This window comes from Filicampus tigris, chromosome 3, assembly GCF_054856515.1.
Source record: "Filicampus tigris isolate MCC_2025a chromosome 3, RoL_Ftig_1.0, whole genome shotgun sequence".
Lineage (NCBI taxonomy): Eukaryota > Metazoa > Chordata > Actinopteri > Syngnathiformes > Syngnathidae > Filicampus > Filicampus tigris.
Window position 1 is genome coordinate 21359316 of NC_141219.1, and position 17712 is coordinate 21377027.

General features: G+C 40.4%; 2 protein-coding genes and 1 long non-coding RNA gene across 4 annotated transcripts; 2 read left to right on the plus strand and 1 right to left on the minus strand.

Annotated features, from left to right (window-relative positions):
• Nucleotides 1-751: 751 nt before the first annotated feature.
• Nucleotides 752-2043, minus strand: LOC147150258 (uncharacterized). Its single transcript, XR_015086248.1, has 3 exons — nucleotides 1525-2043; nucleotides 1413-1430; nucleotides 752-1197 (listed from the first exon to the last, which is right to left on the minus strand). It is a non-coding gene; the product is annotated as an uncharacterized LOC147150258 (long non-coding RNA).
• Nucleotides 1019-8416, plus strand: vegfd (vascular endothelial growth factor D). Of its 2 annotated transcripts, none has more exons than XM_086026307.1 (8): nucleotides 1019-1918; nucleotides 4954-5155; nucleotides 6439-6559; nucleotides 6745-6814; nucleotides 6895-7022; nucleotides 7137-7255; nucleotides 7777-7942; nucleotides 8038-8416. In XM_086026307.1, exons 1-8 carry the CDS (start codon nucleotides 1805-1807, stop codon nucleotides 8054-8056), a joined length of 939 nt encoding a protein of 312 aa, XP_085882433.1. In that variant the 5' UTR covers nucleotides 1019-1804; the 3' UTR covers nucleotides 8057-8416. The 2 variants fall into 2 exon arrangements, with proteins under 2 accessions (XP_085882433.1, XP_085882432.1); XM_086026306.1 differs by lacking the exon at nucleotides 1019-1918 and adding an exon at nucleotides 4095-4368.
• Nucleotides 8417-10335: 1919 nt separating this feature from the next.
• On the plus strand, nucleotides 10336-17096 carry LOC147150260 (cell surface A33 antigen-like). The gene is made up of 7 exons (XM_086026631.1): nucleotides 10336-10558; nucleotides 12203-12369; nucleotides 13132-13348; nucleotides 13473-13637; nucleotides 14107-14223; nucleotides 14343-14478; nucleotides 15241-17096. The coding sequence occupies exons 1-7, from the start codon at nucleotides 10480-10482 to the stop codon at nucleotides 15713-15715; spliced, it is 1356 nt and encodes a 451-aa protein (XP_085882757.1). The 5' UTR covers nucleotides 10336-10479; the 3' UTR covers nucleotides 15716-17096.
• Nucleotides 17097-17712: the final 616 nt, after the last annotated feature.

The following is a 17712-nucleotide window of genomic DNA, read 5'->3' on the forward strand; positions in this document are numbered from 1 at the left end:
CTGTAACGTAATGCACACTTTTAACACTGCACTTAAAATTCATTAATATTCAGTACCAGCCATTTTCAGAACCTCCTTTACCCTAACACTTGAAAAAAAATTGACAAAAAAATAAAAATAAGCACCTGGGATTGAATGTCTGGACTCTGAAAACTCAGAAAACGTGAAGACATATAAATATGATTGTTAGTTTTACATTTAAAAGTTAAAATTTTAAAACATACTTAAATAATGATTAATTTAAAATGTATTGCGCATAAAAGTTAAATAAAAATTGCACCAAAACAAACAATTCTAAAAGATTAAATGCAAATTGTACTAAAGTCAAATATAACTAAAGTCTACATAACAAATGTGGTGTGCATTAAAAAAAATTTGAAGCCACTGTAACATGCAGTTTGTACTTTGAATTATGTGATTCTTTCGCAAACCACTTCTAGGAGCCCGTGTCCAACATTATCTTTTTATGTGTTAACAAAATACAATTATATGGAACTAATAGAAATTTTAATTGGACTAAATGTGTTATTTCTCGATTGCATACAAATAATTTAGGTATACCAGCACAAGTTACTGAATCCTAAGACAAACATTTAATGAATTCTTTATTCTATGTCTTATATTAGTCGTCATTTGATTTTTTTTTTTTTTTTTTTTCAATTTGCTAATTTTAATGAATTCAGGATTCACTCAGAGCTGATCATTTGAAGACTGTCACTGTGTGTTATCCTTTTCATCTGAAATTGTTCATATACTGTACTATTCTTCTACTGGATCTCATTAGATTATACAAGGGTACCTAAAGCCTGTATTCCACTAAGTGGCGAATGTTTGCAAAGGTAGCGAATGCTGATTTTTCGTCAGCATTTCTTCAAGGTTGCAAACGTTCGCAAAGACGTTTGAAAAATATGTGCAACGAATTTTGAACATGTTGTAAAAATCTTGGCGACGAGAAAAACTGCGAACGTCCATGCGAACATTAGCGCCCTTGAACAAATCCTGACGAAAAAACATTTGCAACCTTCGCAAACGCTCGCAAACCTTCTCTGTTCAGTGGGATACGGGCTTAATGAAGTGTCTCTGGTGAATGTATTCCCTCCTTAAAGTTAATTTCTTCAGAGTAGGGAGGGGTGTCATCTGTGGGACATCATGGGGCGGTGCCGGTTGCTTGTCTGCCCCCTCACATGTCACAGAGGTCTGGATCACATTTAAAACACATGTTAGTGGTCGTGTGTGTGTGTGCAGAAGAAATGCAAGATGACGGAATTTAACAGCACTGGAAGGAAAGGCTGAGAGCAAGAAGCAAATAATGTGTCTTTGTGGATAAAGAGGTACAGTAGGCGTAAGGCAACCAATGACTAACTTAGATTTATAACCAAAGAGAGAGGGAACGGACTGAAATTCTCTCAGACCTTTTTTGCTGGCTCCATCTGGACAAAGGAGAAGGTGGGTGATAAGAAGCCTTCAAGGGACTCTTTGAATTTTATGAGGTCATTTTCAGCTTCTAGCTCGTTGCCTACTTACCCAAGTGAACACTGCATCAAAGCTGCGCAAATAAGACGTTCAAGTTTTAAAGCCCCTCCATTTGGCTGGCGGGTGTCTGGGGGGGCTCCTTTTGTGACAGGTTACGTCTGGCTCACACACACACACACATGCACGCGCACGCACACGGAGCAAGGTCGTGAGTTTATGCAGCACATACACGGAAGAGATCAGCTGGTCTGGCAGTCCGCGAGGCAGCCAGCTGTAAAAAGGAAGACAAGTTCATAGCGAGTGCGAGGCCAGAGCAGAGGATCCGGGGGGGATGCTGGTGAAGATGAAGCCGACTCTTTATCGAACCTCCTGCTTGGTGACTCTGTTGGTGGAGCTCAGCTGGATCAATGGGAGCCTCGGCCTGCAAAGAGAGACTGGAAGTAGGGTGAGTGGCATGGAAGTTGTCTCACAAAAGTCGCAGGAGCTTCAAGTTATGGTTGAAGTGTGATAGATAGGTAGATAGATAGATAGATGTGGTCTCAGGTGCATGCTAACTGCACGGCATACTTGACTTTAGAAAAAAAAAAGATTTGGTATAAGCTGAATACTGATTCAACCCCTGTAAGTAAAAGTAAGATAAAGATGTAAGTAAGCACGATAAGATGTAATATCTACTTATAAGTACGGTATCAAAGTAATTGTTCTTTGTTACTTAACGCACCACTGGCAGTAACCAAAAATAAAAGAAAACTTGAGTAAAAAGCAGTCCCACAGTGAACACATGCCAAAGATGACTCCTGCGTGGGTTTTCTTTGAGTAAATGTCGTAGGCCACTATTTTGGGTATTTGGGGATTTTCTTGAATAACTGAAAAAATAATGTATGATGTTCAAGACAGCCATACCTTGATCACCTTTTTTCCAAATTCCATTTTCTCAACATTGATTTCATTATTTTTTTGCTCCCAGCCACATGCTGTTTGACTTCCCCCTTCAATATCGTCATCATCCTCTCACAAGCTGTTTCTCATTAGCTGACACGAATCTTCTGGGCAAACGTGCATGTAATCTTTGTTTCTCTTATTTAAGTGGCCGAGCAGACAGTCACTCTCACGCTTCTGCAACAAACTGAACACATGCATGTTGCCACGCCTCCTCTGCCTATGCATCCGACTTCCATTAGGCCTGGACTGCACCTCTGCTGTTTTTCCAGAAGTTCAAAGTTTATAGAAAATGATGCTGTCTGGCATTTTGCAAATTATTTTTTTTTTTTCATGTTTTCACTGAATAACGAATTCACAAAGTGTCTCTCTTTGCATTCTTGCATGTTTATGAGGGTCTATCGCGGACATAACTTAAGTTTAAATGTCACACTATTGAAATGCTCTCACATACAGCACTGAAACACTTTCATACACAATACTGAATGTTTTTTTCACTCACACACAACTGAAATACTCTCATATATACTATGAAATCCTCTCACACTTACTGAAATACGGATTTCAGTCGTATGTTTTAGTAGTATGCGTGAGCAAAAAAAAATCCGTAGTATGAAAGTGTCGGTTTTGTGTATAAGACTGTTTCACTACTTTGAATGAGAGTGTTCCATTAGTATGTGTGATAGGAAAAAAATCACTAGTGCGTGTAAAAGGTAATCATGAATTATGATGGATCCCTCAAACAGAACATGTGTGTCTCTCTTGTTCATGATCAATATTATGATTGAGAAATTTGCTGTATTCACGTCACAGTGTTTATTCTTGTGTTATGTAAGCGCGCACATGCAACACTAGAGAATGACAAGTGTAGACGGAGTAGGCTGTGAAGATAATGACACGTTGGAGAGCAGACACTTGGCTGCATGACAGTCAGAATCTAAGTACTGACCAAGCCCTCAAAGAGAAATTGTTTCAGCCTTGTGTAAGAAAAGATGTTTGCATGCAAAATGACAAACTCCAATAGCAGTGAAGTTCGGACCTTGTGTAAACCATACAATGATTTGTACCGATAAGTCCTTTTTAACCTATATTTAATTGAATACAAAAATGAAAAAAAAAAAAAAAAGACAAGAAAGAAGAAAGACCAGATATTCAATTTTCAATTAAATTTGTTGTTGGGGCAGGGTCATGTTTACCACTGTGCGTACATCACCTTTCTATTTAACAACACTCAATTGCCATTTGGGAACTGAGGACACAAATTGTTAAAGCGGAAGTCAACCCAAGCATATTTTTTTTCAAGAATATGTTCCCAGCAGGCCCACTAGTTGAAACACGGCATTCTGATTAATTCTGCGTTTGTGGAATATAAATTAAGTAGCAAAATGCACTTGCTTTTAGCCTTCTCCGGGGGTAGCCATTTTGTCTTCTGTCAACTGAAAATGACATCACAACTGCTTACAACGACCAATCACAGCTGAGCTGTTCTCTGAATCTGACCCGTGATTGGTCGTTGTGAGCAATTGTGATGTCATTTTCAGTCGACAGAAGACAAAATGGCCACCCCCAGAGATGGCTAAAAACGAGTGGATTAACATTTATTCCACAAACGCAATATTTATCAGAATGCCCTGTTTCAACTAGTGGGCTTGCATAAAACATATTCTTGGAAAAGTTATGTTTGCGTTGACTTCCGCTTAAAAGATTTGTAGAAGGAATTCATTCTCATTCTTGCTTGATGTAGACCTTCAGCTGCTCAATAGTTTGTAGTCTCCATTGTCATAATTTTCAATGAGAGACAGGTGTGGACTACTGGCAAGCCTGTCTCGTAGTCTTTTACTGTTAAGCCAGGCAGTTGTAACACGTGCAGAATGTCTTGTTGAAATAAGCAGGGACATCCCTGAAAAAGACAGGGCTTGGATGGCAGCATATGATGCTCCAAAATCTCTATCAGAGGTAGGCATTCCTTCAGTACTGACGGTCCATCAGTTCGACGGACACCCATTTTGCTGACGATTGACGAATGAAACTGAAAAATACGACGGATTAAGCACTGACGGAAATGTTTTTTTGTCTCTCACTGTAATCGTCACTAAAAAACGTGGAACAAACTGCCAGTGGAGATTAAACTTCCATCAAATGTAAACACTTTTAAATCCAGTTTAAAAACATTTCTGTTCTCATGCGCCTGTGCATGAAATCTGCGTGGTATTTTTTTTTATTTTTTATTTTTCTACTTCTCTTGCTATTAATCCTTTTATTCTAATTATTCTACATGATTTAGATTTTTGTAATTCTTGTGTTATATGTCTCTTTCTGTGATGCTTTTGATGTTTTAAGTAAAGCACTCTGAATTGTCTTGTGCATGAATTGCGCTATACAAATAAACTTGCCTTGCCTTGCCTTAACCGGGTCAATTGCCTATTGACCTCTCAGCCCATCACTGACGAACACCCGTTTTGCCGACGACTGACGCAAACACACCACACCTCTTTCGCGTGCGTTTGTTCGCGGGGGTCTCATGGAGCGTGGTCTGTGCAGGTAATGAAGCAGTGGGAGCGGAAGGTGCGCTCAGCCTCCAGCCTTGACGAGCTGCTCAGACTTGCAGACTTCCCCGACTGGAAGTTGTGGAAGTGCCGCATGAGACTGCAGCAGTCGGATTCTCTTTTCACGCCACCGTCGGCCGGCTCCCACCGCTCGACCCGTTACGCCGCAGAGTCGTACAGCCTGGAGATACTCAAAGGTAGGACAGCAGGTCATGTCCGGTGCTTCTGTGCATGTCGGCTCTAAATCTTTTAGATTTGACCTCTCACCCGCATGAATGAAATGCTCTCACCCACACTACTGAAACACTCAGAGACTGAACACTCTCAAACACACAACTGGAATGTTTTTTGTCCCGCGCATATATCACGCACTATTTTTTGGGGGCTCTCACACACTACAAAAACCCTCTCACACACTTCTTACATACTCATGAATAGTATTAGCTTTTGATCATTTACACAATTGAAACCTTCTCACAACCACAACTAAAACACTATAGCAAATGCACGGCAGCATTTTATTTATTTGTTTTGCTCTCATACATTATACTACATAAACGTTGACATGCTGCTGAATTGTTTGCACACTAAACACACTACTGAAACAGTCTCACGGTCACTAATGATTTTTTCGCACATTTACACTATTAAAATGCTCTCACACATTACTGAAATGCTCTCATATTCACTAATGACACTCTCATACACTGCACTGATTTTTTTTTTTCCAACTCACATGCACTACTGAAATGCTCTGACACACAATTGAAATGCTCTCATACACACTGAAACGGTCACACACACACACGACTAAAATGCTCTCACACAGGCTACTGAATCAGTGTCGCAAAGTAGTCCAGATTTTTTGGGGTTCACATACTATACACTACTAGTGCGGAGCAGATTGTGCTCGAGGTGCCGAGGACTAAGCGAAGCCTCCGAGGGGATCGAACCTTTTCGGCTGCTGGGCCTGGAATGACCTCCCATTGGATGTTAGGCACGCCCCTTCACTGTCCACTTTTAAAACCTGTTTGAAGACACATTTCTATTCTCGGGCTTTTGATCCGACCTGAGACTGACAATTTTTTTTCGTCTGTTTTCCCGTGTCTATTGTATATATAGTGTTTTATGTCAATTTATTGATTTCACTTGTTGTGTTATGGCTATTTTGTTGTTTGTATGTATAGTGCTTTGTTACAGCTCTAGCTGTTGTGAAATGTGCCGTACAAATAATATTGTATTGTATGAAACTAATTCAGTACTCTCATACACACTCCTGGAACTCATATTTCAGTATGTTACATTAACGCATCTCACTAATTCTGTGTGGAAGGATTTCAGTGGTGTGGATGAGCGTGTTTCATTAGTGTGTGTGTGTGTGTGTGTGTGTGTGTGCGACAGCTTTCGTTTGTGTGGGTGAGAGGCAATTGTGAATTCTGTCCCTGACGGCCCCTCATGTAATGTTTTGTCTCCCATGCAGCCATAGATGAGGAGTGGCAGCGGACACAGTGCATGCCAAGAGAGACGTGTGTGGATGTGGCCAAGGAACTGGGCACGGATCCGTCCATGTTCTTCAAGCCACCTTGTGTGTCTGTCCACAGGTTTGTTTAAACAAAGCCACCTCCATGTTTTCACTTGATATTCGCCCTAGTATGGATCACGGGTCATTTATTCACTATTCTTGATATCCAGGTACTACTAGTACGCTCTTGGTCCACACTAAGAAAATGCCGCGCACGACTGGACAGATGTTATTTCAGTGATGTTTTTCTTTTCCTACTGACAGATGTGGTGGCTGCTGCAATCAAGAAGGCGTCACATGCAGAAACACAAGTACGGCGCTGGTCAATAAAACGGTAAGTGCACTTCTCAATGGCTTTCTGGTCTAGAGCAGACTCGATTTCTCACACACGTTTTGTGTTTGCGTGCGCTTCAGGTGCTTAGCGTGATTCCATTCAAGTTTGTACCGGAGCCTGTGCTGATAAAAGTTGCAAATCATACAGAATGCAGATGCATGGAGCCCGCCATTATACGACGTAATGCTCAGCCTCAGAGGAGCAGTGGGTGAGTCTGAAAACTGTCACTTTACTCTCTCAAATTGATGTAAACTGAGATTTCTGTACGGTCAGTAGGAATGTAGGCTACTTTTTTTTGTTTGTTTGTTTATTTTTTTTGCAGTTGTTCTCTGATCGGACAGCTTCCAGAGGCTGAGAATTCCAGGAGACTTTGTGTCAGCGGTTGGATTTGGGATTGTGCAAGTGATAGATGCATTCCATATCCCTCGAGCAGTAGGCCAGGTAAGTGTTTGGTTTGTTTTGTGTTGCAGAAGGTGTGCAACGTGTAAGGTGTGCAATTCTTCCACATATCTCAATAACTAAAAACAAACACAGTTACCAAAACCAAATTAATCAGTTAAAATAAATATTCGAATTGGCTATTGGTTTACAAATATACAGTGTATTTCATTTTCAATGTTAAGTGAAATGCTTTTTAATTCAAGTTGAAAGCTGACGGCACTCTCTGCATGGTGTTTGAAGCATGAAGGATTTGTGGCTTCTGGTATTATTTTTATTTTTATTTTTCTGTGGTAGACTGCCGAAATGGCTCTTGGAGTAATTAAGGGAGGGTTAAGGAAATATTCCCCCAACCACAAACATACTCAACAGTCTCATCAGTCATTAGTCAGTAATGAATAAACAAGTCACATACAGTATGTGAGACTTAAAGTCATGCAAGAGCATCTGTCCGTGTGATTGTGGGTCCATGCACCTTCCATCAATGACTTGCAGGTATTCTAATATAATTACCTCCTGTTTAGAATTTCCAATGACTTCATGGATGCCAGACTGTGAGATCGATGTGGATCGTTGCGAATGTATTCCACGAACTGAGCCCACTGCCCAACTAAGAACAGTTCAACGCTGTCACCTCAACAGCTCCATCTGTTCTCACAGACGTCAATATTTTGACCCCTCCTCCTGCAGGTATAGCGCACACAGGTCCTTGACATACAGAGAGTTTCCCAGTGGACTTGATTGTGTCTAAATGCATGCATGTTTTCTCTCACTCCTAATGACAGATGCAAGTGGCCCAAGTAGCAGCAATTAGGACAACCTGCAGACCATTTTTTGGAAGCAGAGAAATAGAGGCACATAATTTATTTACAATACTATTTATGCAAATCATGTGAACTAATGGAGATGATAAGTCACAGGACCATGTTAATTGATTTTTAACATGCTTATCTTATGTTTGAATCAATGTGTGAATGTTGTTATTTGTTGTTTTTTTTGTGCACTGAAAATAGATGATAAAAAGATTATTTTTATAATTCAGACTCATGAAATTATGGATTATTGCTCACATTTTATTTTACAATGCATCTACAAAACATTGGTCAACAAATGTTTATTTTTTTTTTTTTTAAATCAAAACTGCAAGTAAACTTTCCGAAATGATTTTGTGGCATGCTGATTCAGAATCTGCCCTGGGTTTTTTTCGCCAGCACATCAGGTTTTAATAATAATAATTATTATAATCATAATAGGGCGGCACGGTGATCGACTGGTTAGCACGTCCGCCTCACAGTTCAGAGGTCGTGGGTTCGATCCCGGCTCCGGCCTCCCTGTGTGGTTTGCATGTTCTCCCCGTGCCTGCGTGGGTTTTCTCCAGGTACTCCGGTTTCCTCCCACATTCCAAAAACATGCATGGTAAGTTGATTGGACACTCTAAAAATCGCCCCTTGGTTTGATTGTGAGTGCGGATGTTTGTCTCTGTGTGCCCTGCGATTGGCTGGCAACCAATTCAGGGTGTCCCCCGTCTACTGCCAGATGACAGCTGGGATAGGCTCCAGCATGCCCCGCGACCCTTGTGAGGATAAGTGGTATGGATAATGGATGGATGGATAATCATAATAGTCATAATAATATTGTAATATTTATGAATTAAGAGTTAGGCTCAGCAACAGGTGGATTTTTTTTCTGAAACGTCAACGGCAATAAGTTACAATGCATGGTAAAATTTGGAATGTGCAAGCTTTTATAGGTCAAACTGAAAAACAAAAAAAATTAAATATCTCCAAAACCTGATGCGCTAGGGGAAAAAAAGATTTTTTTTAAAATCACCGTCAGAAATATGTTTAAGGACACAAAAGCCATCTCTGGTTAAAACTGGCTGTTGACCAGTCAAATCTGAAATTCCTCTCATTGAAAAAAAAAACATTCAGGAATAACAACATGAAACTCCACCCTTTAAGATGCGTCCAAAAACATATAGATACAAATTTCAAATAGTCATCAAACCTAATATGTTGGTTAAAGGACAATACTGTATTATAGCCCCTTTGAGGCATATGCCATGCGTATGTACTCACAAAAGCATATACACTACTGTACCTGTCAAGTTGTACGCTTTTGTCGTACTTTGTACAGGTAAACACCTTTTCAAACATGTACGCGTACATGTACATCGCGAATAGGCCTATGTACAGCCAATGTCAATTTTATCAGTATTATCCATTCCTGTTTTTGTTGCCTAACCGCAGTCGGGAAACGCAGGGGGAGGGAGAGCTTTCTCCAAGGCCGGAGTTGCCTCCCGGATCGCGGCCGTCGCACGTCATCGAAAAGGGGGAGCCCATAGCCCAACCAGTACACGTCAGAGGGACACAATGGCTCTACGCGCTCTTTCTCGCGCATGCGCACAACACACCCACACGTCCCGCAGAAGCTGTCACAATACCCGCAACATCACTCAACAAAATAAACTCTCAATCGCATAAAAACTCACAAAACCAAATAGCCTCACACACACACGCACATACAATGTTTTTTTGTTTTTGATCAAAACCTGTTAATTTGTATGTAATTGATAGTAGAACTTCAATTTTGCTTTATACATTGTATTTCAGTCTGTACTTAAAAAAACCTTTTATTTCAGTAAAGGGGTCAAATCAGTATTTCCACTTTTATCACTTGTTTTTGTTGACTTACGTTTCAATACTTCTACTTAAATACAGGGTGTGAATACGTTTGCCATTTCTGCCAAGTGCAGTACACTAAAACGCAGAGGTCACATTCTCCAAACAAGTCTAACAGGTTCCAACAACTGCTGTATAAAACAGTTTGTTTGTTTCACCACCCACTTGCCTGTTTTAACCTGCCCCTCGTTGTCCCGCTACTTGAGTTAACTACTGTAATTCTTTTGAAATTTGGCGCTTTCTGCCAACAGTGTAACTTTTAAACACATGCCTGACCTTATTACATGTGATGAGAGTCTCTTTGTGGAGCTCATTTCCAAGCTACAGTAAGGTGGTTCACATTATGGAGGAGGGGTGTGCAGGCCAAGGCATGTCTGGTGGGCGGGACAAGAATGCTACCTGCTCAACGAGAGCGGCTGCGATTCGCTCAGGGAAGCTGTCAGTCAATGGCCAGTGTCAGGCTGAAGCGGCTCACCTGGAGCAGCCACTCAGATCGATGAGGACTGATTTCGGTGCGGTACTCGCGTTACCAATTTTAACTGGTACATGGTACGAACGGCCGCAGTCCAAGTCAACGTTCTGGCCATGGAGACGAGGATTTTCACCATCACGATTTTATATCTGAGTAAGTCATTGTGCACAATATGTTTTTTGTTTTTTTAAGGGGCCACACCTGTTTTCGTTTGTGCTAATTTTCTGAAGCATTCGCTGTCTCTGTATCTCTTTTGTAAAGTGTTTGTGTATTTACTGCACCAGTCAAATAATTTTGAATTGTAGACTTAGTTGTGTTTAAAATGTGGGGAAGGATTGAGTGTTTCTAAATTTGATGTTTTAAAACCTGCTATGGCAATAAAACGGGGAGACGCCCAACATGGCTGTCTCCCTTTTGCTCGACAAAGTGCACAGGCTGTGTTCAAAGTCACTCCATATCCATGTCCATCTAAGGAAATCCTCCATTAGTGCGATTCAGGTGCTGCATGTAGTGATCATAAATTAGACCCTATATTGCTCAATGCTCACACTCTGTAGCCGACTTTAGTACAGGTACTTGTGAAATTAAATTACATTTTCAACTTCTGTACTTATGTGATTAAGTGAAACTTTTAAAAAAAAACTGCAGTCTGCAATGAACAAGAAAAATATGTTTTACTGTCAATTATATATGATTTGATAATTTAACACAAAAAGTCTCCACACCAAATATTTTCCTTTATAATTACATACAGATATCTTAAATCTGAAAGAATAATGGGAACTGAACTGACCTGAGTGAGCAAAACAAATTAACAGTATACAAAATACTATAAATTAACCAACTAGAAAATTCACTTATTTGTGCTTTTTCAGATTAAACCATTTTTGAACACTTGAGTTTTTAGGCTTGCACAAGACACAGTCTCGCTGCCAACAACATGAAAACAATTGCCTTAAATAGGGCCTCTGATGGGTAATATCTTGCATTATCTTCTAGGTCATATTAATGAATGCTCCCTGATTCATGTTGCTCTACTATATTATGTCAGCGGTGTCAATCCCCACATTACAAATAGACAACAACTCAATGAATCAATCAAGACTCAAGTGTGGTTGACTTCAACTCTCTCTATTTAAAACTTTTTACATTGTCTTCATCCGTGGAGCTTGAAAAAAGTAGCAAGCCTGTTTTAACTAAATGTAATACATACGAACAACTGTTTTCAAATGTAAAGAGTAAAATAAATCCTTTTTGTGCTGATCTTATTTAGCTATATGAGGAGGAAGCTACTGAATTCACCTTCTGAGCAATTATCATTGTTTGTTCTAGTGTGACTGTTTAAAGCGGAAGTCAACCCACACATATTTTTTTCAAAAATATGTTCCCAGCAGGCCCACTAGTTGAAACATGGCATTCTGATTAATTTTGCGTTTGTGGAATACAAATAAACAGCAAAATGCACTCATTTTTAGCCACCACCGGGGGCAGCCATTTTGTCATCACAACTGCTCACAACGACCAATCACAGCTGACCTGTTTTCTGAATCTGAGTTGTGAATGGTCGTTGTGAGCGGTTGTGATGTCATTTTCAGTCGACAGAAGACAAAATGGCCCCCCAGAGGTGGCTAAAAACGAGTGGATTAACACTTATTCCACAAACGCAATATTTATCAGAATGTCCTGTTTCAACTAGTGGACATGCATAGAACATATTCCTGAAAAAAAATGTTTGTGTTGACTTCCACTTTAAAAACAGTTTAAATCAATCTGTTGACTGTTTTGACATCATTACAGTGGTGGGGGGTGTTGGCGCCTTACAAGTGAGCATCGCAGAGGATCAGTATGAGTATGCCAGAGGTGACAACGTAACGTTGCCATGTTTGTTTGAATCTACATTCACCCAGCCGCCACTAGTGGTCATCACCTGGTCTGTGGAAGGATTAGAAGCTAATGCTGATGAGGTTTGTTCTTTATCTAGCTGTCTCTCATAGCAATAAGTAGAAAAGACAATTTTGTCTTCATCCACTTTTATTCATCAGGTCTCGTTCAAATACCCTTTCTGTATGTTTATGGCCTCAAATTATTGTTTGTATTTTGGGAGATATTTTTTGTTGTTTTTGGATTATTTGACTTCAGAAAGTGTTAAACTAACATCAGTGCTGGTCATCAGTACAGAAAATATCCATCCATGTGTATTTTTTTAAACTTCAAATTGCACCTTCTTTGCACAATGTGAAATTTGGAAAACAACCTAAAAATATATATGTTATGTATATTCTCAGTTCTAGAGAACTTTTTTTGTCTTATTACTAATTGTGCAGTTCTTCTGCAGCAGAGAGTAGGTACCTCAACTCCTTAAAATGAAATGTGGTCAGCAGAAGGAATCGCCACTTCTTAAAATCAAAATTGTTTCATTCATTTTCCGTAATTGGACTGGAGTAGGTCATTTACATACGCAATTTGTTGTTGATTCAATCCAGTGAATGACAAGGAATTTAAAAATGTAATTTTCATGCATTTCAATTGGCCAAAAATGCTTGTCTTGGAGCCTAAAAGTACAATTTGATGTAAACTCAGCTGTATAAAAGTTGGACATGACAAAATCAGACATAAATCGCCACCCTGGATTTTTAAAAAAAAAAAAAAAAAAAAAAAAAAAAAAGCCAGGTGGACATAAGTAGCCAGCATAGTGATCACCATTCTGTTGTTATTTATTTGAACAGAAAGTGATTGCCACTTATTACTCTGCTGGTGCGTTGACGGACATCAAAGAGGCCTACAAAAACCGTGTGTCAATGGACGTGGAACTGGCCACGGGGAAGGCCAACCTGAGACTTTCCTCTATCACACTTGCGGACAATAAAGAATTTGAGTGCCGCGTCCAGATCCCGGGCGACACGGAGGGCACGCTTTTCGACACTGCTCGCTTGGTGGTTCTAGGTAACATTTTTTATTGGATGGAAAATAAATGTGCATCGTATATTGTCTGTGCCGTTTTTGTTCATTGGGAGTATATTCATGACTATGTAATAATGTGCTATTTCTGTAACTGTCTTGCTTTTAGTGGCGCCGTCTACACCTATCTGTAAGATCCAGGGGAAAGCACAATATGGCGAGAACATCAACCTGACCTGTCTGTCAGAGGAGGGCTCACCACCACCCGAATACGAGTGGAACAGTCTTAATCCACGCAAAGTTCCTCATATGAAAGACCTCAGGACTACAAGCAGTAAGTACGCCTTCTGTTCTCATCCTGTTAGCTAACTACCAACAATATCAAACCAATCCTAGCCACAATTAGGATGAGAAACAAATGACGGACATGTTAAATTTACCACATGAAATGGAAAAAAGTGAATCACATCCACAGTATTCACATGTTGCAGTTTCAAAGGGCAGTTGCATTATTTTTTTTTTTTTATGTCAACACGGGGATGCAATTGTCAATAAAAAAAAAAAAAGGATTAGCAGCAGCAAAATAAGCTGTTGAGTCATGGCATTTGATTGAGACATTTGCTGTCTTCTTGTGCCATTTTGTTGCCAAGGATGTTTCATTTAGACCAAAATAGTGCTTGGCCGCCATCTTGTGGCATCTTGGTGTCAAAGAACTCTGTTTAAGTATTTTTAAGTGGTCATGATATCCATGAAAATATTATAAGTGGGAAATGCAACCGTTTCTCTTTGATTGTGTCTGTCAGGAGGTGGCATTCTCTCTCTATTCAACATCACCAAAGAGACCTCCGGATACTACACCTGCACCTCAAGCAACAAGATCCGCTCTGCCAGCTGCAACATCACCCTCACAGTCATGCCACGTAAGAAACACCTTTGCTAAGCCTGCTGCCGCTTTTCTCCAAACAAGTAGTTTTCTTTGCAACGGTGCGTTGTTATATCCTTCCCTCCCTCACTAGTTTGTCCTTCACTCTCTGTGTAGGGTCCATGAACATTGGCTCCACAGCAGGAATAATTGCAGGAGTTGTCGCGGCGCTGATCATCCTAGTCGTCATCATCTACTTCTGCTGCTGTCGCAAGAAGAAAGAAGAAGAAGAAGAGAGAGACTATGCAATGAGGTAAAGCTTTCTTCCCGGGCGCGCTCAAAATAAATGTAATTAGAATGTAGAGGTTAAACCAGCTTTATTCAAAAAGCCCTTTAAACTCCAAACATCTATACATTTCAAGTGCATAGCAACTACGGGTGCGTGGTATAAACTGCACATTCAATATAAGGTATGAATTTGCCCAAACGTAGAGATTTGGACTCTTCCAGCCATTCGCGGTAAAGGAAATATGCTGTCATCAAGGGCCAGCTCACTGGGCCTGTGAGGTTGAATATGATTCATTACAGGAACACTCCCATTGCTAATAATTGATGTTACATGGACCAGCACTACACATTCTGAAAGCGCTGGACAAATTAGATTGACATGGCAAAGAGACACTGAAATCTGATTGGACAAAAACAAAAAAAATCAAAGAGACATCGTTGGCCTCAGGCCAAAACCTTATAAGTCCTATTTTGGTGAATCTCATATTTTTTCAAAAATCTATACAAATGGTTAGTCCACACACGTGGGTGTTGTTTTTTTACACATTATTGGCCAATCTAAAGTGTTGAAACTGGCATGCTCTGTTTCACGATGCAATGCTAATGGTTGAACAAACTTGCCATTTTTGGGGTCTTCTGAAAAGTGACAATTTTGGAGGTGCAAGGATGTGGCCCGACACCAGCGACATACTAGAAGCAGTGCAGCCAAATGAAACGCTGCAAAATGAAGAGAATAAGTCAAAGCAAATAATTTCAGTCGTATGACATTGTGGTGCTCACTTTTCAGAGTTTGTGAGAAAGGACCCCCCAACAAAGTGCCCGACAGGAACGGAGCTGAGAGGTCAGTCGATAGGCGGATCGACGACGACGACGAGTCCAGTGTGAGGGCCCCACTTCGGGAACCGCACGAGGGACGAGGCGAACGTGACCACAGCCCACAAAGGGATACCGATCGCCGTAGCGACTACAATGATCGTCACAGGGATTACGACGACCGCCGCAGTGACTACAACGATCGCCGCAGTGACTATGACGACCGTCGCAGCGACTATTTCGAGTACGGAGACCGCCGTGAGCGCTACGATGATGACGACCGTAGGGATCGCCGCGATAAGTACAATGACCGCCATGATCGCTATGACGATGACACTGAGAGAAACAGTGATCGGCGCTACCGTGATGACGACCGCTACGATGAGCCTTACGATGCTCGGGACAGGCCTCCTGTTCCATCCGATAAGCCACGCAGAAGAGACGACTAAGACTCCCAGGTTCATTGATCACTATCCTTCATCCCCCCAACCCCCAAGGACTTTCACACTGTAGGAACTGATTATGGATGATCTTAACAGGTGGGGCTGTCATTTGTATCTCCAAAACAACCCACAGGATTTTTATCCAACCAACATTCATTCTCTGTTAAATACTAAGGTTGGGGTGGAATATTATGCAACGTTCTGGAAAATTTCAATGGGAAATCAAGATGGTGAATTTCTGGAAATGAGCCCTGCCGTGAATCGAGAAATTTTGCAAGTTATTGATGGACAAATGGGGTCAAAGCACTATTTTTGTGTAAATGAAACTCACTTTTCACCTTTTAAATTAAAAAATAATCATGCCAAACGGTAAATTTTCAGGGTTCACTCTATTCTAAATTTGTATCTTGTATCTTTCCATGAAAATGGGAATTAAATGGAAATTTAAAGTAATTTCAATTGGTATTGGAACTACGGTGAGCCAGTTTGACTTTTATACAGACTAAAATAGTTATTTGCCGCAGGCTTTGGACATCTTGGTGTCAAGGAACTTAGTTTTTAAATTTTTTTGAGCCCTTCTCATTTTAGTGTTGCTCCCAAAACGCATCTCATCATGAGCGTCTGTCTACCTTGACTTATTCTGTATCATCTTATCACGTCAAGGGCTGCACTGACATCTTTCGCTCGTATTTCCATCCATTTTGTAGTGTGCTTTTCCTCATTAGGGTCACGGGTCCATAGGCCTAGTTGTATTCCCCCCCGTAGAGGAAGTCCTTCATCTCCCTAGTTTGAATTTTTCACATACACGCACACACACAGACACAGTCCATACACAGAAAAAACAGAATTACATGTATCCTTAAGTCCCTTATATTCAGGTTTTTTTTTGTTTTTTTTTTTTAACGAATGGCTAATTACGTGAGTGTAGCTGTAAAGAACCTTTTTTCTTGGTCTATGCAGGATTTTAGTGTTCTTGGGTGAGGCCTGTGTGTTGCGTTTCACATGTGTGGGTGTAATTTTACCGCAGCTCAAGTCAGGTTCCAAACAATAGCAAACAGGTTCCAAACAATGTGGCAAAGCTTTTCATGTCCTCTGCCACTGCGATTTTAAAATGGGTGTAGTGTATTTCTGATTAGACACGGTTTGTTGGCATACAATGCATAGCATGTGTCTTTGTCACCTTTTTGGGTGCCAGTTTCTCTCAGAAAGGATAACAAAAACGATTGTTTTTATAGACCTATGTTTTATATGCAAATAAATTGTAATGTAGTTCAGCTTTGGTAAATGTATGTTTTCCACAAGCCGCATGTGTAGACCGTTTTCTAAAACTGCTGCATGTAAATTGTGTTCCATGTGAAATATGAAATAAAATGACAGACTTTTTAAATTGTTCACTGAATCTGGAACACTAGAGGGCAGTACCTCGTGTCTAATAAAAGTAGTCCATTTCAAATGATTGGTTGTGGTTTGGATCCCGAAATGAAGAGATTCTCACCTAGTCAGATAATTCAGCACACTAGTGGAATGACTGTTTTATTAGGATTCACCCCTACTAGTGTGGAGGCATGTCACACAGGAGTGGAAAAAACGTTAATGGTAAGACTGTCATAATAAAACCTCTCTTCGGATTTCAAATAATTTCTCATTAGTCCAATATCCTTGATGTCCATGTACTAGTATACTCTTTGACCTCACTAGAAGTGCAACTTTGTCCCACTAGTAGAACTATGTCACCAGTGAAACATAATTTTGCACTATTTGACGTGCACTACAACTACTAGTGAAGTGGAAGGCGTTAACTAGTAGAATTATGTCACTTGTAGCACAAGTAGAAAGCACATGTCAACTAGTGCACAGTTTTGCATCTTTTCCAGCCGTTTGATCATCTGATGTTTTTTGACTAGTGCCAACTGCACGTCATAGAGACACAACTGTGGCATATACTGTATTTCATTCTAGTAAACACCTAGGGGTAGTAGAGTGCAGGTGTCAATTTGTGCACA

Excerpts from the sequence above, each read along its gene's own strand:
- vegfd (XM_086026306.1), top strand. The coding sequence starts at position 4,204 with ATGAGAGACAGGTGTGGACTACTGGCAAGCCTGTCTCGTAGTCTTTTA. Across the intron at positions 6,815-6,894 it reads CGGCGCTGGTCAATAAAACG|GTGCTTAGCGTGATTCCATT; the intron begins GTAAGTGCACTT and ends CGTGCGCTTCAG. Across the intron at positions 7,023-7,136 it reads CAGCCTCAGAGGAGCAGTGG|TTGTTCTCTGATCGGACAGC; the intron begins GTGAGTCTGAAA and ends TTTTTTTTGCAG.
- LOC147150260 (XM_086026631.1), top strand. The coding sequence starts at position 10,480 with ATGGTACGAACGGCCGCAGTCCAAGTCAACGTTCTGGCCATGGAGACG. Across the intron at positions 12,370-13,131 it reads TAGAAGCTAATGCTGATGAG|AAAGTGATTGCCACTTATTA; the intron begins GTTTGTTCTTTA and ends TTATTTGAACAG. Across the intron at positions 13,349-13,472 it reads TGCTCGCTTGGTGGTTCTAG|TGGCGCCGTCTACACCTATC; the intron begins GTAACATTTTTT and ends TCTTGCTTTTAG.